We start from the raw sequence: 24,711 nt of genomic DNA, 5'->3' as shown, positions 1-24,711 counted from the left end.
CAAAACAATCAGAGTGACTGAAAAACTGATGCTTCAAACCCGCGTTATGTGTCAAACTCAACATCAAAACAAACAAAGAGGACGCAGAGGGTCGCGTCGTGTTGTTTAATCTCCATCTATCTGTATTGTTATTATTTTTACATCCGTGACTGTGATATCAGAGGATGTACACAGCTGATTTACACGATGATTGTTTTCACACGGAGCTGAAAAACTGAAGCATCGGCTGACATTAAAGCGCAGGTGCGCGGGCGTCCACACATGACGCGGTTTCACGCCTAAAATAGCCAAATGTAGCAGAAACAACTGATTAAAACAGCAGAACTCGACGCTCCAGAGATGTTTTACAGATGATGTGCTTTTAGCGTATGACGCGACACAACAACGCGGCCATAAACGCAACGCGCGCATTAATATGCGTACACGAACAATTCAACAACATTAGTGACGTTTGTAATGCAGTGTTTCCATCATACTTACAGGTGAAATGTGCGCTTCTGCTCCTTTGTCACATATTATTAGCACAGGTGGTTCGCTGCAGTCATTTGTGTGAGTGAGTCGCACACTGCGCATGCGCAGCATGATCCCGCTGAGCAGGTTTATCTGGAGGAGCTGTTTGAGAGTGATCGTCAAACACACTTTAGTTTCTTGGAAAAACAGGAGAAGTGTTGGGAATTTGTTAAGTTTACACTGCTGCAAACGCTTAAAGGAGCAGCATAAACAAAGTTATCCCATGCGAAGAATGATCATTGTTTTGCTGTTTACTGAATTAGCCATGTTGTTGTTGTTTTTTATAGCAAATCCATAGTAACTACAAAATTAACAGTTGTTTTACTGTATTAAACAGGTTTAACTATGTTTAGTAAAAACTTATAATGGTTTCACTACATTTGTATCAAAAGCATACACTCACCGGCCACTTTATTAGGTACACCTTACTAGTACCGGGTTGGATTTGCCTTCAGAACTGCCTTAATCCTTCGTTATAGATTCAACAAGATACTGGAAATATTCCTCAGATGATTTTGGTTCTTATTGACATGATAGCATCACGCAGTTGTTGATGCACATGCATGATGCGCATCTCCCATTCCACCACAATCCAAAGGTGCTCTATTGGATTGAGACCTGGGGACTGTGGAGGCCATTTGAGTGTAGTGAACTCATTGTCATGTTTAAGAAACCAGTCTGAGATGATTCACGCTTTATGACATGGTGCGTTATCCTGCGTGAAGTAGCCATCAGATGATGGGTACACTGTGGTCATAAAGGGATGGACATGGTCAGCAACAATACTCAGGTACGCTGTGGCGTTGACACCATGCTCAGTTGATACTTATGGACCCAAAGTGTGCCAAGAAAATCTCCCCCTCACCATTACACCACCACCAGCCTGAACTGTTGATACAAGGCAGGATGGATCCATGCTTTCATGTTGTTGATGCCAAATTCTGACCCGACCATCCCAATGTGGCAAGGCAACGTTTTCTCCAATCTTCTATAGTGATCCTGTATGAATTGTAGCCTCAGTTTCCTGTTCTTAGCTGACTGCTTTAATTTTAGCCGAAATAAAACAAATAAGACGTTCTAAAGAAGAAAAAAATATCAGACATACTGTGAAAAATAGTTAAACATAATTTGGGAAATATTAAAAAAAATTAAAGGAGGTTTAAAAATTCTGATTTCAACTGTTTGTATTTAATAAGCATGCCATTTAATTATTTACAGATTATAACTAGATATATTTATGAATATATCTGTTACACTTGAATGATGTTATTTCACCTATATTAATTTTTCCAAAAAGCTATCATGAATAACAAGACACTTTACTGGAATTTAAAACAATTATAGGACATTTTATGTAATGCAGACAGCAACACATCTTATATTTTCAAGAAGCGTTTCCAGTTAGTGAAACAAGCACACAGGTAAAGAATGAGTCCAGATTGCGGTTGCATCCTGAGTGTTTATTGTTATTGTCTGGAACCTGCATTTCTGAATGGATGCTGGAAACCCATCATGGTATTTTGCATAGGTCTCTGATGCCCATGTCATACGGATGAAACAGTCGGCACATCATGAAAACCATGCAGAATAGTGAAAGGCACAATCACCATAGATATCATATACACCACTCATTTTAAATAATAATAATAATAAAACTCTATTTGTACTTTGTTACTAAGGTGAACATCTCTTCTAATAACAATATGAGGAAAAAATACAAGCATATTTGTTTTTGTTATTTTCTTTTTTCCCAGTTCATGTTTTCACTCAGCTCTCCCTCAAATCACAAGCCTCCAATGAGGCCTAACGGACATCATTCTAGTCCCACACGTTAAATTAATCATATTGAACACACACACACACACACACAGAGAGAGAGAGAGAGAGAGAGAGAAATAACACAGAGTAGTATACGGTGGCCAGCTCTGACGGTGATTTATGCTCATTATTACTTGATATTGCCTCATCCACTTCATCCAACATGTAAAAACAATGCAAACAGAAGACACACTTCAAGTGGATGATGTTAAGGGGACAGTTCACGCAAAAATGATCATTCTGTCATCATTTAGTCATCGTCCACTTGTTTGAGTTTCGTTCTTGTCGAACACAAAGGAAGATATACTGAAGAATGCTGGAAAAAAAAGCTAATGACTTCCATTGTGTGTGTATGTTTATGTGTGTGTGTGTGCATATATATATATATATATATATATATATATATATATATATATATATATATATATATATATATATATATATAAATAATTATACAACAGTTCTGTCTGGTACTTTAATCTGATTGGCTGATGGCAGTGTGATATTCTGCAATATTAGAACTCGAACAGCCTCTTCACCTTTGTGTATTACTCCGCCCATATAGAGCAGCATACCACCAAACTCACTACAGCTTAACAAATCTTGCAGCTATTGGACAGTATAATGTACTTTTAAGGCTTTTTTAGTCGATAATGTGGTCGTTCAGATTGCAACTATGCAGTTTATTTATAAGGATAGTGCCTATTTCAATATATTTATAATTTCTGAGAGACAGCGCGTTGGAGAGGGTGCTGGATGTAGACCTGGTGCAGTGCAATCTGAGCTGCATCCAATGCGCTTGCCCAACCCCACCCCTTACCACACCTGTCACAGTGACGTCACTCCATTGTGTCTGACATTGCATGGCTGACTGATGCAATCTCAGCTTGCATCATAAAGGCTGCATCCAGATACTATTGGTGCCTATCAACCAAAGACGATTGATGTTGTCTATCCACAAGATGACACCAGGACAACATAATAAGCCCTTGCTTAGATGATTAAAACTGTGTTTTCTAACTACAGCTGATCAAATCATTATTAAACTGGTAAGTGATATTCTCAGTCGATCTCTCTCTCTCTCTTGTATAGATTGCAACTATGCAGTTTATTCATAAGGATCCCGGTTCTCAACAGAGTTATTCAAAGACTTCATACCCAAACTCCCCCTCCTTATCGCAAACACAACAGCAGTCTGGTAGTGACTGCACTGCTTTTTCCGGGGTTAATTATTGTGATATCCTGATGCAACATAGAAATACAGTAGACTTTAACACTGTAAAAATATATCTCTGTAGATGGAGGGCATTTCATGTCACGTTCAGCCTCATAATCTTAAAATATCAGCAAAATCAGCTGTTTTATCATCACTTTAGAAATTACGCTATAGAGAATCAATCAAACACTAGCTCTGAAGTGACTGGAGAATTAGTAACGGCTTCTGCTGTTCTGATGTCAGCTGCAGATGTGAATGAATGGCGGAAGAAAGTAGTTCCTAATACAATAGGGTTTTAGGCTCTCTGTGTTTGATTTTCTTATTTATATACACGATTGTGTTGTCGAACTGTTGTATAAATGCAATATCACACTCGTAGCACTCGTATGGCTGTATATAAACACTGGTGGGACGCTAAGGCACTCAGCCTGTGGCCTCGTGCCAACGCACGCCTCTCATCAGTGCTGATATACAGCCATATCACACCACTACTGATATATATATATATATATATATATATATATATATATATATATATATATATATATATATATATATATATATATATATATATATATAGTGAAAAAGTCCATAAGCCGGGTCTTGAACTCGGGCCCCCCTGTTCTGATATATGTTGGCGCAATAATTATTGGGCTATTAGTGCCAACGTCCATAGTATTTTAGTTCCTACTATGGCTATCAATGGCTTCCCCCCCAAAAAAATTCTTCAGAATATCTTGTTTTGTGTTCAACAAAAGACAGAAACTCATAACAGTTTACAAGCATTGTGAGTAAATAATGAGGAAAGCTCATTTTTGGCTGTCCTGTCCCTTTAAGAACCCTTATAAGGCTACAGGGCATTAGATTTTCCTAAAAACGCCACTGACATTCGTGCTGTGCTCTCCGTAGAGTCAATATGATGCAGAAAACAGTCCGTTTCAGATTCAAACAAGGAAAAAAAGCATAGACATACACCAGACTTACATTATTCTGTTAGCTTTAGATAGCCTACTACAATAATAGATTTTGGCAGGTGATAGGAAAGACTACGAGAAGAATTCTTAAAAATGACCAAACACCAAATGACAGGATGATAATTAAAAAGAAAGTTGCATAAAAAAAAATCTAATCCTCTCAACGCAAGAACAGTGGTATTGACATCATGGCAAATGTTGGACGGTGTGGTGAAATACACTTGGGGTAAAGTTGGTTTTATATTGGCACATTCAGTCTTTTACCTTCTTAATATGATTTCAGAATAGTATTCTTTGCTAATTCCAAATAGGAAATCATATTAGCAGTCAACGACTATCAAAGTACAACATTGTTCGCGGTCAATTAAATCGTGCATACCTAGATAGGATTTCAGACCAAATATTTAACGGATGTTAAACGATAAAGTCTAAAAGTGCGACTATAAAGCCAACTTTACCTCAATTAAAATACCCAGTAGAAATCAAGCAGATTCTGGAACAACACACGGATGAAAACAATAAGGTTGTGGTTTCAAAATGAGACTAACGCAAACATTGAATTGTAAATAGTTTGCTATTATATACATTTGAATGCAACTATAATCGTATACCTCCTTTTAAGGTAGACCCCCCCCCCCCCAACTCATGCATGTTGGCATCTCATTCACCAATGCAAAGAAAACAGCATACTGCTAAATACCATGATTCTCCAAAAACGTAAGACAGTGCAAACTTCTCAAAATAAAAGTACAAACAGTCATATAATTCTATACGTTTCAGCACCATTGTTAGTCTATTCATTACTGAATACACGTGTAAGAAAGATCACAAAGTGGTGGACGCAATTCCTATGAATGTGTGTTTGCTGACTATCGAGGAAGAGCGCGCTTTTAGGAGTCGACGTACACTTTAGTTTTGAGTGCATGTGTGCTTGGTCTGTCCCAACAGGGACGTTGACCCAGCAGACTCTGACAGACTGACGTCCGAGGACGACAAAGATGTAAATCACAATCATATGATCAATATGAGAGGCGTGATGAAATGCAAATAAGGAACGGATGCTTGGAGAAATGGTTGAATGGTCGTTCTTTGTCTCTGTGGTCACAGTGATTTCTCACGTAAGTGCTGTATGGGGGACAGTTGAGCAGTGTTTTGCTACGCTGACATCTACACATCAGTGGACAACCACATGAAGGGCCGACGGTGCAATCTCACAAAACTATTTCAAGGGACACTGCAGCTCTGAAATCAGTGTATTCTGCACAATGCAGTCATACCATACATATATATTTGGCAGCTTTTGAATTCAGATTGAGATTCTTGTCATGTTTTATGAGATTTCCACATTAATAATCCTTCATGAAGCAGGAAAAAAAAGAGTCACAACTTTAACTATCCTGCACATTCAGCATGCACTTCTATCTAAAGCCTATGCCAAACACTCCTCGTTGATCATGTGACCTGTAAAGTCATTGCACACTGCCCTGATATACACCTATTATCTAGATCAGATGTTGACAGAGCTAATCTTTAGCTTCACGTTACTTTCAGTGTTGTGTTGTTGGCATACTATCAGTACCATCCACGATGGACCTCAGTTTAACGCAAGGCTCTGTTTCAAAATCTAGTGAGCTAGATGACTGGGGAAGCTCTCTAGTAAGACTCTAGGTGTGTCCAAACTCGGTCCTGGAGGGCCGGTGTCCTAAAGATTTTTGCTCCAACTTGCATCAACACACCTGCAGGGATGTTTCTAGAAAGCCTAGTAAGAGCTTGATTAGCTAGCCCAGATATGTCTGATTGTGGTTGGAACTAAACTTTGCAGGACACCGGCCCTCAAGGACCAAGTTTGGACATGCCTGCTCTAGTAGGCATAAATCCAGTATACTTGAATACTGGGTGAAAACATTTATTTCCTCAGAGCTGTCAGCTTAACCAGCTGATGTCCAGGCGTTTTTTCTTTTGCATATTCTAAAACTTACAACGCGTATCTTTTCAAGAAATGTCAGCATCCACATGGACACAGGAAAACTGCGTGAGTTAAGTCATACTGCACTTTTCTCCCCAGAGACTTCCATTCATACGCACGCGAATGCGTCAGACCGGAAAAGCAAGGTCGTGCGGCAGTTTTCCGTAGTTCGATGCATTGGAAAGTTTAAGCTTGGTAAACTTTGGCCTGCGAAATCGCATCACTTGACTGCGTGAGACCGATCGAGGATCAAAACATGACCTCTCTGGTCAGAACTTTCAAACACTGACCAATCACTCGCTTTTTTAAATGTCTAATCATCGTGTTTAATCCCGCCCCTTTTCGCAGCGCCATACAACAGAATTTCGCAAGCTCAAACTCTAGTGTGACCGCAGCTTTAATATGGTGTAATATGTATGCCACACCTACATGTGGTGCTGTAAACCAACATGGACAGATCCGCAGGATACACGACAGTCGCAAAAGAATGCAGCGAGCATGTGAACACAGCTCTGTTACAAACACAGCTCAGTAATCCACCATTATCGTTTTTACGGTTGTTACATCCGAGGATCTTCCATCTTTACGTGGTACAATGATGTCATCATTTCCAAAAAGTTGATGATTACCATACCTGCCAACATTTGTCTTTGGGGTTGTTGGGCAGAGTGGTAGGGATGTTTAGGTTTCTGCAGGATACTATTGGACAACCGCTGCAAACGGATATTATACCAAAGTCAGCAATCCAGGGGTGTTATAGATTATACTAAAAAGCTGAGGACCGGTTGGGGGGTGAGTTGTTGTGAGAGAGTGAGAGAGAGGGGGGGGGGGTGAAACTAAGGGAGTTTTTTGGGAGAATAACAAAACAGGAGATGGGCTGAAATACTAGAGACTGGTGGCAAGGTAGGTATGATGATTACATGACTATGCTAGGAGTGGTGTTTTAGGATTTTTCCACTCTGTTCCCTGCTGAAAAATCCAGCTTAAACCAGCCTAGGCTGGTTGGCTGGTTTTAGCTGATTGACCAGCCAAATTTTAGAGGGGTTTTGGCCAGTTCCAGCCATTTCCAGCCTGTTCTTAGCTGGTTAGGCTGGAAAATGACCAGCTAAATCCAGCTAAAACCAGCTTGACCAGCCTGGTTTAAGCTGGATATAGCTGGTTTTGGCTGGACTCCCAGCTTGGCTGGTCAAGCTGGTTTTAGCAGGTCATCTTCCAACCTGACCAGCTAAGACCAGGCTGGAAATGGCTGGAAACCAGCCTGGAAGTGGCCAAAACCCCTCTAAAACCAGCCTGGTCAACCAGCTAAAACCAGCCAACCAGCCTAGGCTGGTTTAAGCTGGATTTTTCTGTAGGGTTATGTCATAAAATATTTTTTTAATGTATAGATGCTAATGTGTGGACGAATGGCCAAAATAAAATAACAGACCCTTGTTGGTCTGTTAACGAGACAATCCCCAGTCTAGCTCACTAGGTTTTGGAACAGACAACATTAAAAAGCAACTAAATGTCTGAATGACTTTTGAAAGTTAGCACCTTTTTATTGAAGATCAGGCATCAACGTCTCCTCTGAAACGACCTCTTTGCAAGTATATCCCTTCTAGATTTGTCTTCATCTGGAAACTCTCACGCATTTTTATTCAAGTTCTTGCTCCCACGTTTATCCACATACTTCTCATTCTTGTTGTTTTCAAGTCAACTTTCCATTTTACTAGCTACAAATATATAGTAATGCTCCAATAAAGCATTCGGTTACTGGCTCTTTCTTTTCGCATTTTGTGAAAAATAAACCAAATCATGTTATTGAACAACGCCAATTCAAGTGTCGTACATTTAGAGCAGGGGTCACCAAACTCGTTCCTGGAGGTCCGGTGCCCTGCAGGGTTTAGCTCCAACCTGCCTCAACACACTGCCGGGGTGTTTCAAGTATACCCAGTAAGACCTTGATTAGCTTGTTTAGGTGTGTTTGGTTAGGGTTGGAGCTAAAATCTGCAAGACACCGGCCCTCCAGGAACAAGTTTGGTGACCACTGATTTAGAGGGATGTTGTTTGTAACACTGCAGCGTTTACATGTGTTCTTTTCAGCTATGTTCCCAGACTGGGAAACTGAATTAGGTGTTTCAAACACACACAGGAGGTGCATGAGTATTTGGGTAACTACATGGGTGATCTTCAACGGAGTAATTGTGCTTGGTGGTGAGCTGTTAGATAAGATTAGGAAGAGGATAACGATCAGCGGTACTCAATCCTGCTTCTGGTGGGACAGTGTCCTGCAGATTTGATCTCCAGCCAACACCAACACACCATTGTCTACAAGTTTGTGGTAAGTCCTAAGACCTTGATCAGCTGGTACAGGTGTGAAATTAAGGCAGGAGCAAAGCTTTGCAGGACAGTGGCCCTTTATGAGCAGGTTTGGGAACCCCTAAAACAGATAAATGGGCTTGTGCTCAAGGACAAGCTTGATTAACAGGAAACTGAATAAGATAATTGACAAAAAAACAAACGATAAATGCAAGAGGAGGACTTTAAAAGACAGCTGAGAAGATAGGGGTTTCATTGGGAAATGTGTAATAATGCCCTCCATGTAAACTTTGACGCCTCAGTGGCAGATGTTGCGCTGGCACGGCTGGTGCAGGAAGGAGTTGCGGGTGTGGGTTGCGCGCCGCTGGACCTGCTCACGCACGCGGTTTTGGCGCTGCATGCGATTGCGTCCCAGGTGGCGACGCTCAGTGCGGGCTTTGGCCCTCTGGACCCTGGAGACCTGGGTGACTTTAGCTAGGGCACCGGCCTGTGCGGCTGCTCCCCGGGTCACCCGTGTGGGTAAACTGCTCCTGGTCACAGCGGGCAATGCTGATTCAGACATCCTGCTGGAACAGGGCAGATATGAGAGGGAAATGAGTGAGAAACAAATGGAAAGAACGAGGTGATAATGAAAGATTGGAAAACATGTAACATGCTGGACTTGATGTAACTTAATTAAAATTACATTAAGCATTTTGTCTATGCCACAGGTTTCCAGTGCTGCTCCTGGAGGGCCAAAGAGTTTCATTTCAGTACTCCTGAGGAGTTAAACAGGGGATGGGCACTCTCGGTACTAGAGGGCCGGTGTCCTGAAGAGTCTAGCTCCAACACTAATCAAACAAACCTACCTGTAGCTTTCTAAGGCCCCGTTTACACTAGTGCGTTTTAGATCAAAAACGACTTGCGTCCACACTAGCTTTTCACCTAGCGTCTCTGAACATATCTCCGTCCACACTACGCCACCAAAAACATATATCACGTGACCATTCGCGCACTCTGGGCTTGCGTGTTCTAGTATAAACAGGAAGCATGCGTCTCACTCGGCATTTGGTTATTGTTAGTCAACAAACGCCGGTTGAACATTAAACGCGATGGCAAAGAAAGCAAGAGAGGTATTTTTGTGGACAGACGACGAGGTCGAGTTGTTACTAAACGTAACAAATGAATAACTGCACAATGGCGCCTAAAACAGACAATAGTGCAAACAACGCTCCCATTTCTGTGCCCATGTTGTTGTTTACAGTGAAGGCTGGTCTGCTGTCTTCCGGTAGCGTTAAAGCCATGTGTTATAGTCATGTGATAGAGGCTTGACGAATAAGGGGAGGATACGCAATAACACAAAAGCCCCAATCAGGTACCGAATCTCAGCAGCCCCGCCTCCGTTTCCAGATGTCTCCATTTTCCCACATCCACACGGAGACGGAGCAGCAGCGTTTCAGAATGAAAACGGCCTCTCCAGCGTTTTCAAAACGCTCCGTTTTCGGCGCTCGAGAACTCCGGCGTAGTGTGAACGGATGGCGTAATCGTAGCAAAACTTATGCGTTGTAAAACGAAAACGCATTAGTGTAAACGGGGCCTAACACTAATAGCTTGTTCAGGTGTGTTTGATTAGTGTTGGAGTAAAGCTTTGCATGACACCAGCCCTCCAGGACAGAGTTTGACCAAACTCTGCAGGACAGTGGTTCTCCGGGAGCAGAACTGCATGCCTTTGGTATAAATGGTAAACCTTCAGATGATATTACACATCGACAGATTAACTGTATGCACAGCCAATCAAATCTAATTTAGTATTTACAGTTAAAAATGCCTGTGATATTTGTGGGTAAAAATCTTTGTGATATTGGGAATGTTGATGTGGGGCATTTTTAGGAGCCAGTATATGAAAATAACTAAAAACCACCCACCAGGTGATTATAATATGCAAATTTCTAATGAAATGTATTTACTAGGCCATGAACAGCTAAGTCTGGCCCCTTGAGATTCACCTCCCTGCAGAGCTTTTCTTTAACCCTGTACTTTGTGTAGCTTTTTAAGTAATTCTGCAGACCTTGAGTAGCTTCTTTAGGAGAGTCTGATTAGGCTGAAGCTAAACTCTGCAGGAAAGCAGACCTCAACTGCTGGAGTTGAGAAACAAACCAAATACCAGTGTCTTTACCAATCCCAATCACCATATATATTCTGCTTTTCGTTTTGCCGTTTCCACCTAGTGTTAAGTTGCATTTTGAGTTTAGAATACATTTTAAAATCGTATAATTTATTTTAAAATCTCGCCATTGTGAAGCACCAACTGCTGCGTCATTATACCCCCACAAGAAGATCTTGTGACCAAAAGATCAGAAAAGATTGTGGCTGTTTTTTTTATCTTGTTATAAATAAAGCAAACTTGAAACTTGAACTTGCATTTTCACTGATCCAGTCACAAGTTGTCATCTGAGACAAATTACCATGCTTTCAAATGTGACCTCCGTGACGACTTGTGTTTGGATTTGGTCAAGATTCTTTCCCCATTTTGACATGCTCTACATCAGTTTGGCGAGACCGCTCAGTGTGACACATGAATGACTGAAGCCATTGTGGCTGTTTGAATTCTTGTGACCACATGAGCATTACCACTTTTAAACGGCATTTTTTCATGCTTTCTACTACATCTGGAAGCGGACAATATCAGAACTTTTCAGTCCTCATTTAGACCTGTGTTTAGCATTGTCTACTTCTGATAATTCTTCCATTCATTCATTCATTTTCTTGTCGGCTTAGTCCCTTTATTAATCCGCCAACTTATCCAGCAAGTTTTTATGCAGGGGATGCCCTTCCAGCCGCAACCCATCTCTGGGAAACATCCACACACACATTCACACACTACGGACAATTTAGCCTACCCAATTCACCTGTAAATGAATGATAATCTCCCGGAAATCGTGCGTCTCCTGCCCGGTCCTTAAATATGTTGCACACCCCTCTCTCCACTGCATCCCTACTAGCTCTTCAGGTACATCGGGCGCAACTCACCCCCACCGCTCTTCAAGTACGTCTCGCGCGCATACGCCCCCCTTTACAGATATGTCGCTCACTACCCCCATAGCAAAATTTCTCTGGCCCAGATCTGGCCCACACCATCAGCCTTTGCTTGGCCCACATGCTGCAGTGAATTACGGTACATGACTGGACCAAATCTGGCTTTAATACAAGAGGCAAACATGGACCATATCTGGGCCAAGTCTCAGCCAAGTTAATAACCCATAACTGGGCCTGAACTGGGCCAGATATGTTGGTGTGTCACGACTGTGATGTTTTTTATAAACCATGAAGCATATCGCTTTATGGTTGTGCTTTTTCTTGAAGCGACCCGATTGATAGAATTTTTTCTTTACTCAAAAATAATGTAAATGTATTTTAAAAGTGGGTCAAGATAGACCAAACTTACGTGGCCCACAAATACATTTTAACATCTGGGCCAAATACTACATTTGATATCTGGCCCAAGTCATGAGTGCTGCCTGTAAGACGGTGCCGCCTCGGCCAAACCTGGGCCATGTATGGCCCATGTGCTGTATGCCAGTGACGGACGAATGTCTGCTGTGCCAGCTGTATGCCAAATCTGGGCCAGAATTCTATGCTATTGGGGTACTCAACCCGCCCCCTGTCCCAACGTCACCCCCCCCCCCCCCCCCCCCGTTCTTCGAGCATCCACTAATCCGCTACCTCCAGCAAATCAACTCTGTATCCCCCGAAAATGACTTTTTCCAACTTGGGATGTCTGGGATAGTGTTCGGGTTAGGTGCTCCAAAATATTGCTGAAAATGTGTTTATGAGGATTCATGAGATACGAAAGTCAACTACAATACGTCACGCCAACTGAAATACAATAGGTTTAAAATCTTGAGGAAAGTCCTACTCAAATACTTTAGGTTAAAATCATCTTGAGGAACACAAAAAATGCCTACTGAAATACCATAGGTTAAACGATGTGTTCTGGAACGTGGAAAAATGGGTGAAATTTCTGTCAGTGAACACGAATAGATACATCAAATTTCGTGACTATATAATCTGCTGTGATACTGGGTTGAATGGTGAAGGTAAGTTTTACCTGATGCTGCCAGCCAGACTGGTGGCGCTCTCCTCCATGGCAGGGAGAGGGCCGGGCGAGACGTACACGGACATGCTGGGGTGCTCGATGAGGAGGTCCTCCATGGGACTAGCCTCCGCCGTGGCTCCCTCTGCAGTAAAACAGGGTGGAGGGGTGACAAACCAGCTCTCATCCATGCTGCAGTCACTACAGGAGCACGAGCCCCGCTCGCTTAACAACACATTCACTTCTACTGACTCAAGGTGGGAGAAGGAGGCGGGGTCAGGAGCGGAGCAGGTGGACAGAGGAGGTGTGGCCTGCGTCCTGCCTGCTCTACTCCTGCGGTTTTTGCAGGTAGGAGGAGAAGCGTGACATTCAGAGCGGGGACGGGCGCAGGCTACTGATGCTGCCTCTGGCCCGTCCTCGCCTTCAGTCAAGTGGGAAGAGATAGAGGACAGAATAGAGTGTGTTTCCAGAGGATGAAAGTTTGGTTGAAGCCATGCGTTGGGTATCATGAGCACACATACCAGTAAAAAGGAATCATTCAAATATGGAGAAATGAGAAGGGATACAGAAACAACAGAGAAACATAGAAGACAGGAATACTGCCATTAGTTTCTTATAACCCTTTGAAACATTCTCTAATAACCATGTACTACTATATACTACTAAGTCTCAATAACTGTGTTCCAAAACCTAGTGAGAGGCTTAGCTGAGCTACCTTTCAAGGGCAAAGTGTGTGATTTACAATAGCTCACTTGCATTGAGTAGTATGGTTGACTTCAGTACAGTACACCAATATTTCTGTTTCTGCAGTCAGAGGATGGTTGAATGGTACTAAAATATTGAACTGTAGTTTTTGGGACTCTTGTAAGGGTACCTAGCACTAGAGTACAACACCTAAAGGGTGGAGCTACGCTCACTCTCACTGCTGAATGCTATTGGATTACAGAGAATCATCACTTGCGCATGCAAGAAGCCAGGGGAACAACATCCCAGGTAGCATAGAATTCTGGCCCAGATTTGGCATAAAGCTGGCACAGCAGGCATTCTTCCGGCACTGGCATACAGCATGTGGGCCAAACATGGCTCAGGATTGGCTGAGGTGGCACTGTCTTACATGCGGCACTCAAGACTTGGGCCAGATATCAAATGTAGTATCTGGCCCAGATGTTAAAATATATATGTGGGCCACATAAGTTTGGCCTATCTTGACCCACTTTTAAAATTTATTAAGATTATTTTTGAGCAAAGATTAAAATCTACCAATCAGGTCGCTTCAAGAAATAGCACAGCCATAAGGCGAAATGCTTCATAGGTTTATAAAAAAAAACATTGCAGCCGTGACACACCAACATATTTGGCCCAGTTCAGGCCCAGTTATGGGTATTACCTTGGCTAAGACTTGGCCCAGATGTCATCCATGTGTGCCGCTTGTATGGAAGCCAAACTTGGTCCAGTCATGTACCTTAATTCACTTGGCATGTGAGCCGAGCAAATGCTGATGGTGTGGGCCAGATCTGGGCCAGAGAAATTTTGCTATGGGGTATAGGATACAGCCAAGAACCATGCTCAAACACAGCTCAACAAAAGGTCGACTCTTTTTGAAAAAAGCAACCAGATGACAAGCAGCAAGAACAGGGTCTGCTGTGTGTCTTCTATTGTTGTTTATGTGGCTGTTGACGTCACATCCATGTGGAATCTGCAAGGCGCACTGCTTTCTCTGTCTATTTGCGCGGTTTTGCTGTGCTTCTACAATTGAAAAAACAAACTTGAGCATGCAAATGACATGCTGTGTGAGCAACCACTACAGCAATCTTCTGTGTGGGAATGACGTTGATTCCAGCTTTCTTACATACACCACGCCTATGGTATTACTGGCAGTGGAAACGCAAGTCAGATCAGGGTAACTAAACCACACATCTCAAATTAAAATGAGCCATTGTAGTCTGAAGGCCCAGTTGAACCCTTTATACAGACTATTGTGTCATATTTTATAAACACTTTTTAAATATAAGAGAGTTTTTTTCTGTTTTAACTATTTTTAACTGAAACTTTTAGTAGATTCTGGTTGTTCACCAACACAAACACAACATTTTTGGGGTTTGCAACTTGCAGCAAACTTGTTTCAAAGTGTAAGTTTTTAAAATTGGACTGTCATTAGCTATGTTTCCATCCACCTATTGTATGTGCATTTTGCAAATGCGCATGAAAAAAAAAACAGTTGATGGAAACTCCATGATGCGCATAAATTTTGAAAATGCGCATAAAAAACTTGTGCGCCTAACTGGGTAGGATAAACTTTTTATTCATTAAGAAAAGATGCGCATAAACTGCGATGGAAATACTTTTACCACACAAACTCCAGCATGCGCATTAAAAAAGGTCATGTGATTTTGTTGAAAGAGATCATGTGATGGTTAAAATGTGTGTGAATGGACAAAACGTCAGGCTGGGCACATTATAAAACATCTGAAATGTTGTTTTGGTCATTATTAGTGTTATTATATTATTAATGACCTCCAGAATCAAGAGCGCCTGCTCCGCGTCTGACACCTTCAAACGCCACTGCGCGCTCACTGCAGGTCAGGATTGTCTTCTGAGGCGCATTCATTTAGAAAAGATTGATGCAGCTTCTCCTACTGCAGCAAATGCAGTTTTTACTGTTGATATTTGGCACCAGTTAATCAGGAAGTGACGATTTTGTTCGCTTTGACTCGTTGGATGGAAACGATGCTTCATTCGCACAATTTTTAAGCGATAATCAAGCTTTGCGCAAAAAGTTTATTCGCATTTTTGGATGGAAACATAGCTACTGTCTCCATATCAACAATATAATGTAATTTTTGTCATGAGTATTGAGTGTTTGCTCTACAGGCATGTGTGAGTAAACCATCGTAATAATGTCGCCACCTACTGCCCTGGCATGCACAATACACTACATTAGGTTTTTAGTCATTGTCATGAGTGTGTGTCTTCTGTACTTGGAACTTTTTAAAAACCTATTTTTAAAAATAAGAATTGTCTACATTATGTCATGTCTAAACCTTATTTCACTGTTGAGACAAATGGGAATGGAAAAATAATTTTCCCCTTTCACCACTATAGAAATGAACCCTTTTAAGAACCCTGGAAATGTGAAAGGATCCCATTAGCAACATTGGCTCAGCCATTGGTGGCAGCTGAGGAAACTATTGAGAGGAGAAGAAACTCCTATGTACACATCACCTTACTTATGCTCTATGTATGTAACCATGCTAACAGTGTCATCTAAGCCATTGCCTGAATTGGAAAACTGTGCTAATTTTGTTAATGTTGATCATTTGGCTAATGTATACCATAGAGCACTTGAATTTATTATTAACTGAAGTCTGGCACAACAATTGTTCAATACAGATATACATTTATTTTAGTATTTATATTTACATCCTCAAAGTATGTTTGTGTCTTTTATTAGCATATGTTTAGCTTTCCTACAGAAAAATCCAGCTTAAACCAGCTTAGGCTGGTTCAAGAGGGGTTTTGGCCACTTCCAGGCTGGTTTCCTGCCATTTCCAGCCTGGTCTTAGCTGGTCAGGCTGGGAGATGACCAGCTAAAACCAGCTTGACCAGCTTAGCCAGGCTGGGAGTCCAGCCAAAACCAGCTATGTCCAGCTTAAACCAGGCTGGTCAAGCTGGTTTTAGCTGGATTTAGCTAGTCATTTTCCAGCCTGACCAGCTAAGACCAGCCTGGAAATGGCCAAAACCCCTCTAAAACCAGGCTGGTCTACCAGCTAAAACCAGCCAACCAGCCAAGGCTGGTTTAAGATGGATTTTTCAGCAGGGTTAACAACATGCTAATGTTGTAAGTGATACAACAATCCAGATTGTTAGCCTTTGAGCTCTGTTGTGCACTTTTCATGAGGGCTATTTGTGTGGTCTGCGTGATTGTCTGTTGAAACAGTTGGTGGCATTGAAAGGCATTTCAGATCTGGAGCCTGTACATGAACCCAGATCAGCTGACTAACCAGTTAAGTTTGCACCAATCTGGTTTTAAGTAACATAAAGGCAGCTCAACTGTAATCACTCTTTGCCATGGTATTGTGAAGAAGCTAGTTCATGGTACCTAAAACCCAGAATTGGTGCCAACTAAACCAAGTAGGTATCGCTGCAGCCCAGAGACCTCCGAGTGGGAGGGATTACACTGCAAGTAGGTTGGGTGACCTCCAAGTGGGAGGGACTTAAACCACAAGTATACCACAAATCTATCTATCTATCTATCTATCTATCTATCTATCTATCTATCTATCTATCTATCTATCTATCTATCTATCTATCTATCTGTCTGTCTGTCTGTCTGTCTGTCTGTCTGTCTGTCTGTCTGTCTGTCTGTCTGTCTGTCTGTCTGTCTGTCTGTCTGTCTGTCTGTCTGTCTGTCTGTCTGTCTGTCTATCTATCTATCTATCTATCTATCTATCTATCTGTCTGTCTATTTGTCTGTCTATCTATCTATCTATCTATCTATCTATCTATCTATCTATCTATCTATCTATCTATCTATCTATCTATCTATCTATCTATCTATCTATCTATCTATCTATCTGTCTGTCTGTCTGTCTGTCTGTCTGTCTGTCTGTCTGTCTGTCTGTCTGTCTGTCTGTCTGTCTATCTATCTATCTATCTATCTATCTATCTATCTATCTATCTATTTGTCTGTCTGTCTGTCTATTTGTCTGTCTATCTATCTATCTATCTATCTATCTATCTATCTATCTATCTATCTATCTATCTATCTATCTATCTATCTATCTATCTATCTATCTATCTATCTATCTGTCTATCTGTCTATCTATCTGTCTATCTATCTATCTGTCTATCTATCTATCTGTCTGTCTGTCTGTCTGTCTGTCTGTCTGTCTGTCTGTCTATCTATCTATCTATCTATCTATCTATCTCTTCCATCTATCTGTCGATCTGGTCTATCTATCTATTGGTCTATCTGTCTATTTATCCATCTATCCATCCATCTATCTATCTATCTACATCCATTTGCATCAATAATTTGTTTTAATTGTTTTAAATTAAACACAATTTTAAATTAATCAAAATGTCAATTTGCTTAATTAAAACAGACAGATGTACAAGACATTAAGTAAATAAAAACTCCAGGTTTGTACAGCCCACTTGGAGCTCAAGTCCCACCCACTTGGAGCTGGCTCAGACCTTCGTTTATACCCTTCTCAACTAAACTCAAACTTAACTGGCTGGCCATCTAATTTGGCATTATGGTACAAGGTTTCATCATGGTAGTCATGTTGATAATTTCCCAACACAGATGTCTGTATAGACAAATAGTGAGGCAATCCACTAGGTTTTGGAACCATGCTAATGCTTTCCAAATTCATATATATTAATCCAGTACACACAATAGACTGCTATGTTATTACCACAAACGCGAAATTTCATTACTTAGAATTTACACATTGCCTTTAACCATTTCCCCGCCATTAATTGTCAATTATGAGTAAATGCTTCCCCACCATAGACAGGGTTTAGGGATATTATAATAAGAAAAGACCCAGCAGATGTCCTGAATGAGTTCCAGGACTTCTGGGTCTAATGGGAGTAAAATATAAGATCATCAGAGAAAGTGTGGATCAGATTGCATGTAAAAATATAACTTTTCTTTGACTTACAAAGACAATCCAGAAAACGGTATATACAGTATGAATGTTTGTACATATATTTGTGTGTGTATATGCATTATATACTATGTCTTGAAAAAGCTTAAAAGTAGAGGCTTGGTTCTTTATTCTAATATATAATATGCTCATGTATTCCTAGCAAAAATTTTCTGAGGGTGGTCAAATATAGGTGAATATCATTAAAAAAATGCTTGTGGTGGCTGCCAATTATTATTATTTTTTTAAAATTCTGACGGGGAAAGAGTTAATCTGTGACCTGGGTAAATGCAGGTCAGTTGGAGAGAGTTTTGGGTGTGTTTGTAGGACACTCACCGGGCAGGTTGACCAGGAGCCATCCCTCTTCATCTGCCTCGGTCACGCAGGGCTTTGGTCCCTTCAGCTCTGGAGTGACGTCGTCCACACTGCCGAAGAACAGACTGCTGAGCGCCTGGAACATGGCTGACGGAGGACACGGTTTCCTGAGAGATAGAAGCTGCCGGATAGAAGTAAATCTGCTGTTGTGTTGACTTGAGTCTGTAACGCTGTTGTTGTGTCAGTGCTGTGACGGATGGCAGGTTGATCACAGGTGTATTGGCCTTTTGTTGTTGGAGTTCAGAGAAGGCGCAGTACAATATAAGGTCTCACTTGGTTTGTGGTGCAAAGATCTACAAATGAGAAAAAGAAGAGCAGAACTGGTCAAGAAAACCGAATCAAAAAAATTATTTAGGAGTAAAATCTCAAACTAGAAAAAACTGAAAACTGAATTGTCCCAACACAAATTGATCAACTTAACCGTTTTTACAAACTTAAAACAATTAAGTTGTTTTGCTGACAAAAAAAAATTTAGGATTGAGCTGTTTTAACTCATTTTTAATAAGTAGTTTGAACAAGCAAGTCATTTGAGTCTATCTATCTATCTATCTATCTATCTATCTATCTATCTATCTATCTATCTATCTATCTATCTATCTATCTATCTATCTATCTATCTATCTATCTATCTATCTATCTATCTATCTATCTACCTATCTATCTGTCTGTCTGTCTATCCGTCTATCTGTCTGTCTATCCGTCTATCCGTCTGTCTGTCTATCTATCTATCTATCTATCTATCTATCTATCTATCTATCTATCTATCTATCTATCTATCTATCTATCTATCTATCTATCTATCTATCTATCTATCGGTCTGTCCATCCGTCCGTCTGTCTATCTATCTGTCTGTCTTTCTGTCTGTCTGTCTGTCTATCCGTCTATCTGTCTGTCTATCCGTCTGTCTGTCTATCTATCTATCGGTCTGTCCATCCGTCCGTCTGTCTATCTATCTGTCTGTCTTTCTGTCTATCTGTATTTCTATCTATCTATCGATCTGTCTATCCGTCCGTCTGTCTATCTATCTATCTATCTATCTATCTATCTATCTATCTATCTATCTATCTATCTATCTATCTATCTATCTATCTATCTATCTATATGTCTGTCTGTCTATCTATCCATCTATCTATCTATATATCTATCGTTCTGTTTGTCTGTCTGTCTATCTATTTATCCATCTATCTATTGGTCTATCTGTCTATTAATTTATCTGTTCATCCGTCCATCTATCTATCCATCTATCTATCTACATCCATTTGCATTAATAATTTGTTAATCTTAAATTAATCAAAATGTCAATTTGCTTAATAAAAAATAGTTAAATGGCTGAAGATAATTTATTTAACCTGCAAATAAAAAAAAGTGATGCACAATTCTCTAAAAAATAAAAAATAAGAGACCACTTTATAGGCTCTCTGGATTTTTTAATAATGGGCAAGTGTACAATGTTTATTTGTGTTTTATTATAAACACTACTGTACAAAAACTAAGAAGATTATGATTTAAAGCAGGGATCACCAACCCTGATCCCAGAGGCTTTCCATGCAGCTCCAGCACACCTGTAATTAGGAGCACCTTGATTAGCTGCTTCAGGTATGTTTGACTGGGGTTGCAATCTAGAGGATGGTAAACCTCCAGGAGCAGGACGATGATTTAGAGCACTTCATTTTACAATCTATAGCTAACAGTCAAATAAAAAAAAAAAAATCCTAATGTTTTCCGACATTAAATATAGGAGGGAGAAAACATTTACACATGAGCAATTCCAGCGTTATGGATGTGACATTTGCAGTAAAAATTCAAAACAGAAAAAGTATATGTTAACATTATATTGAAATATGTTTATATTTTACAAAACAACTAACCACAGAGGTTTGAGATCAGAAAAATATCAATCTGTAAACAACATTTCGGTTTTAAATGAGGGAAATAAGCATGTGTTATGGATCTGACTTAGCGAGTTTAAAGTACACAACATACTTTGTAGAAATTCTCTAAATTAAACTGGACATCCCAAAAGAAACAATAATAATCTAAGGAATAAAAGTTGGCTCTCTATAGAACAAACATTTTTTTAACCTTCAAATAACAAACAGACATGTTCAACTTCCGTAGTTAAACATATATAACATTATATCCAAGCAGCATACAATAAACAAAACAGTACAAATAATAATAACATAAACAAACCATAAATAATACAAAAGAAAATACATTACATTCAGGGAGGGTCAGTCCCATATAAGTTGACAAAAGCTTAGAGAGCTTTGAGGAACCTTTTGTTTTTCAGCTTTTTATAAATTTATATAAAATGTTTAAATAATTTTTAAATGCTTTGAAACAAAGAAAAACTTCAACAAATCTACATTTGTGAATATAAAATGTTGCTACAATCAACAGATTATTACACAGAAACGCAATTTGTTTTTCATAAAAATGCCAAATTTCTATAGAATAAACATGATTGATTTTAATTTGTTCAACATTTTTGCATTTATGAGGAAAAAGCTTCCGTTATGGATGTGCCATCTCTCCATTATGGATGTGACATATGTGAAAATGTGGTTTTGGTAAATCAAATATAATAACAGGGACATTTTTGAGTATTTTTACAGTCCTATAAATTAAAATATAAGCCTACAAAAAAAAAAACATAGAAAGGATTTCAATATTTTGGTGAAAACTTACTCTTTTCAGGGCAATGTTGACGTTTGCATGGAATTGCTCATAAGTACAGATAAATAAACACTTTTTTCTTATGCAATAACATTAAAATCCTATTCACTGCGTCATATTTACTGAAATGAAAAGCATTTAATTTGGCTCCCGACGGCTCCCCCTGCTGACGACCTGTATATTCAATCCTGCTGCCGGTGGGCGGGGCTTAAGGAACCCTGCGTGTTTATGACGTCATTGGCGCAGCCCAGCCCATCTCAAGACTAGCGGTCAGAGGATGAAAAAACAGAGGGAACAGGATCGTTCCGATAGAAACCGACACAAACTGTTGTGACTACGGCGTTTGTGACAGAATATAAAAATAGTTTGCTTTTTTCAAAGATGCACAGAATGCACACTTAAAACTAACCAACCGTTGATTATTAAAAAACGATTTCAGCGAAAGTCTGACTGATGCCGCCTGAAAAAACAACATCAAATCCCGTTTGTACTAATGAATCCTGTGTGAATCGATGGGAAATTAGTGCAGCATAAAATATAAACGCATAACAGCAGTGAATATGAGCGCATAATGCGAAGAGAGAGAGAGAGAGACTGAGCGCAAAGGGTCAAAGCAATGACAGCTCGGATCAAGGGTATTACCATCGCTCATATAACCACACAAACCATTACAAAAAACACACATTTTCGATATAATCAAAGACTGGACGAGTATTACAACTCTATTTATCTATACGGAAACCCCCACTGCTGCTAAATGCAAACGTAAAACACAACATCAGTGACCTATAGGTGTCATTTTACGACGGATTCTGAAAGGTACACCATCGAGAACACTGCTTTCGATGAACGCATCTGTGACGAGAGCAAAACGATGATGATGTCGTGTGAGATGGTTTAATAACAGAATAACTGCTCGTGCAGAATCATCTACTGTATACCGCTGTGTTCAACTAGACATGTCCGATCTAGTTCAGTCACAACAGACGGAGCGGATTCTGCTCCACAAACAGATCTCGCTTCAACAGAACAGACAGAGGAGATGTATACAGCGTCTTACCTGCAAAATTATTCAAGTTGTAAACGCGACGACCACACAATAAAACAACAACAACAACAAAAATCTTAAAGCATAGCTTTAGGTATTCGTTTATATGAGGTAGTAAAATTCACAAAAAAATATGAAAAAGTCCTTCTTCTTAGAAGAAATCCGCGTGTAAAATCAGATTTACACGACGTTTCAGTCGTGGGATCTGCGGCTTGTACGTTATTTTCCCCAGCAGATACTGTTGGTGATGTTATTGCTTCGCCCAGCTGATCCGCAGATCAGAATACAGAACGTACAAAACAGCTGATTGTGATGTCACGGCGCTCGTAGCAACGGTCAGAGCCACGCCCACTCCCTCAGCTGGACCAATCAGATGTTTACACCAGACCGAGAGCAGTAAATGAAGCGGTGGGGGTTGGGCAGATATGCCTCATCATTCGCTTCACCTTAAACAATCGCATATGAAATCATAAATCAGCGGTGGAGCTCAGCGTACAGTAATGCTGGTGCTGTGTTTTGGGTTTGGTGTTTACAAAACACCAGAATAATACTGATACTGATGTTTAATATTGATAACTGAAGGACATTTCAGCTACAAAATGCACTTACTTTCTGTAGCTGTAATGTCATTCAGTTATCAAAACGTCAACAGTTATAACAAAATAATGTAATGTTATGAAGAAAAGCTATAAAATGTAGTCTGATGTGAGCAAACGCATTGTTGATGTGTAATTCTAAAGTGTTTTGAAAGGTGTAAAGAGATTTTATTTAATTTATTAAATCCAATCAACAATAGCCAGACATAACTATCATGATATTCAGATTAATAATCTCTCTCTAACCTGAGTAATTCAGAAAAATAGACTTTTATTGTTAATTTTTACTGCATTACGTGTAAATAACACACACAAAACATATTGGACGTCTGTTCTTAGCACAATATGCTGGTGAAGAGATGGCAAGGAACAGCATTTGAGTTAGCACAGTCTCTTAGTTTCCTTCTCTTTCTGCTTGATGCTGATCTTTTTTTTGTTAGGTTATTTATAAACATTTTGTTTATTTGTATGTTTATATGTTATACACTATATATCTGGCATGTCTCAGCCAGAATAAATTATAAATAAATTGTTTTTGAAAGGCAAAAAAAAAAAAAAGTTTCCATCTCATATCATTGCCACTTTGCGTTTTTAAAGGTGTCTGTTCAGGATATAATGTGACCGCGCTGTCTGGAGTCTGGGTGTAATTTGATCAGTGCAGTGCTCGTGTCTCTTTAAACAGTGTTTGTAAATATTGCCTGTCCCGCCTTCTCCACATTCCTCAATTCCCTCTCGCCGCGGGGGCGGGGTTTAAACTGCCACGCGTCACATTTGACCAATCATAACTCACAGTCTGAAGACAGACGTGTGAGCAACCTATGTGGAGCCGCGGATTGATGACAAGACCTTGATGGTTGACTGGCCTGTTAAAGCGTCTTTAGAAAATAACTCAAATGCTGTTCCTTGCCATTTAGATTCTTTTCACCAGCATATTTGTGCTAAGAACAGACGTATAGGTTTTGTGTGAGTTGTTTACACGTAATGCAGACAAAATTAACAATAACAGTATATTTTTTCTGAATTACTCAAGTAAGAGAGAGATTATTATTGTGAATATCATGATAGTTATGTCTGGCTATTATTAATTTGATTTAGTAAATTAAATAAAATCTCTTTACATCTTTCAAAACACTTTAGAATTACACATCAACAATTGTAGAGTTTAAATCTGAATTATTAAACCCCCTTTGATTGATTTTTTTGCATTTTTTTTTTATATTTCCCAAATTATGTTTAACAGAGCAAGTAAATTTTCACACTATGTCTGATAATATTTTTTTCTTCTGGAGAAAGTCTTATTTGTTTTATTTCAGCCATAATAAAAGCAGTTTTTAATATTTTAAACACATTTTAAGGTCAAAATTAGCCCCTTTAAGCTAATTTTATTTTTCCTGATAGTCTACAGAACAAACCATCGTTATACAATAACTCGCCTAATTACCCTAACCTGCCTAATTAACCTTATTAACCTAGTTAAGCCTTTAAATGTCACTTTAAGCTGTATA

The 24,711-nt window shown here is 39.8% G+C and overlaps 2 protein-coding genes across 11 annotated transcripts in view; both read right to left on the bottom strand.

The window, feature by feature from the left end:
- ggt7 (gamma-glutamyltransferase 7) overlaps positions 1-580 on the bottom strand; it is a 41,393-nt gene extending 40,813 nt beyond the window's left edge. For all 6 annotated transcript variants that reach the window (XR_012398931.1, XR_012398932.1, XM_073939679.1 and 3 more), the window contains exon 1: positions 481-580. The gene's annotated coding sequence lies outside the window, so the exon portion shown is untranslated. The remainder of the gene's footprint in view (positions 1-480) is intronic.
- A 4,495-nt stretch (positions 581-5,075) lies between these two features.
- tp53inp2b (tumor protein p53 inducible nuclear protein 2b) lies at positions 5,076-22,911 on the bottom strand. Of its 5 annotated transcripts, none has more exons than XM_021469873.3 (4): positions 22,623-22,911; positions 18,845-19,176; positions 12,870-13,275; positions 5,076-9,348 (listed from the first exon to the last, which is right to left on the bottom strand). In XM_021469873.3, exons 2-4 carry the CDS (start codon positions 18,966-18,968, stop codon positions 9,081-9,083), a joined length of 798 nt encoding a protein of 265 aa, XP_021325548.2. In that variant the 5' UTR covers positions 18,969-19,176; positions 22,623-22,911; the 3' UTR covers positions 5,076-9,080. The 5 variants fall into 5 exon arrangements, with proteins under 5 accessions (XP_021325548.2, XP_021325549.2, XP_021325550.1 ...); XM_021469874.3 differs by having other exon boundaries at positions 5,076-9,345; XM_021469875.3 differs by having other exon boundaries at positions 12,870-12,999.
- Between the last annotated feature and the right edge of the window lie 1,800 nt (positions 22,912-24,711).

The sequence above is a fragment of the Danio rerio genome, chromosome 23, assembly GCF_049306965.1.
Source record: "Danio rerio strain Tuebingen ecotype United States chromosome 23, GRCz12tu, whole genome shotgun sequence".
In the NCBI taxonomy this organism is placed as follows: Eukaryota; Metazoa; Chordata; class Actinopteri; order Cypriniformes; family Danionidae; genus Danio; species Danio rerio.
Note: the sequence above shows the minus strand (reverse complement) of the source record. Positions and strands in the feature narration are given on the sequence as shown.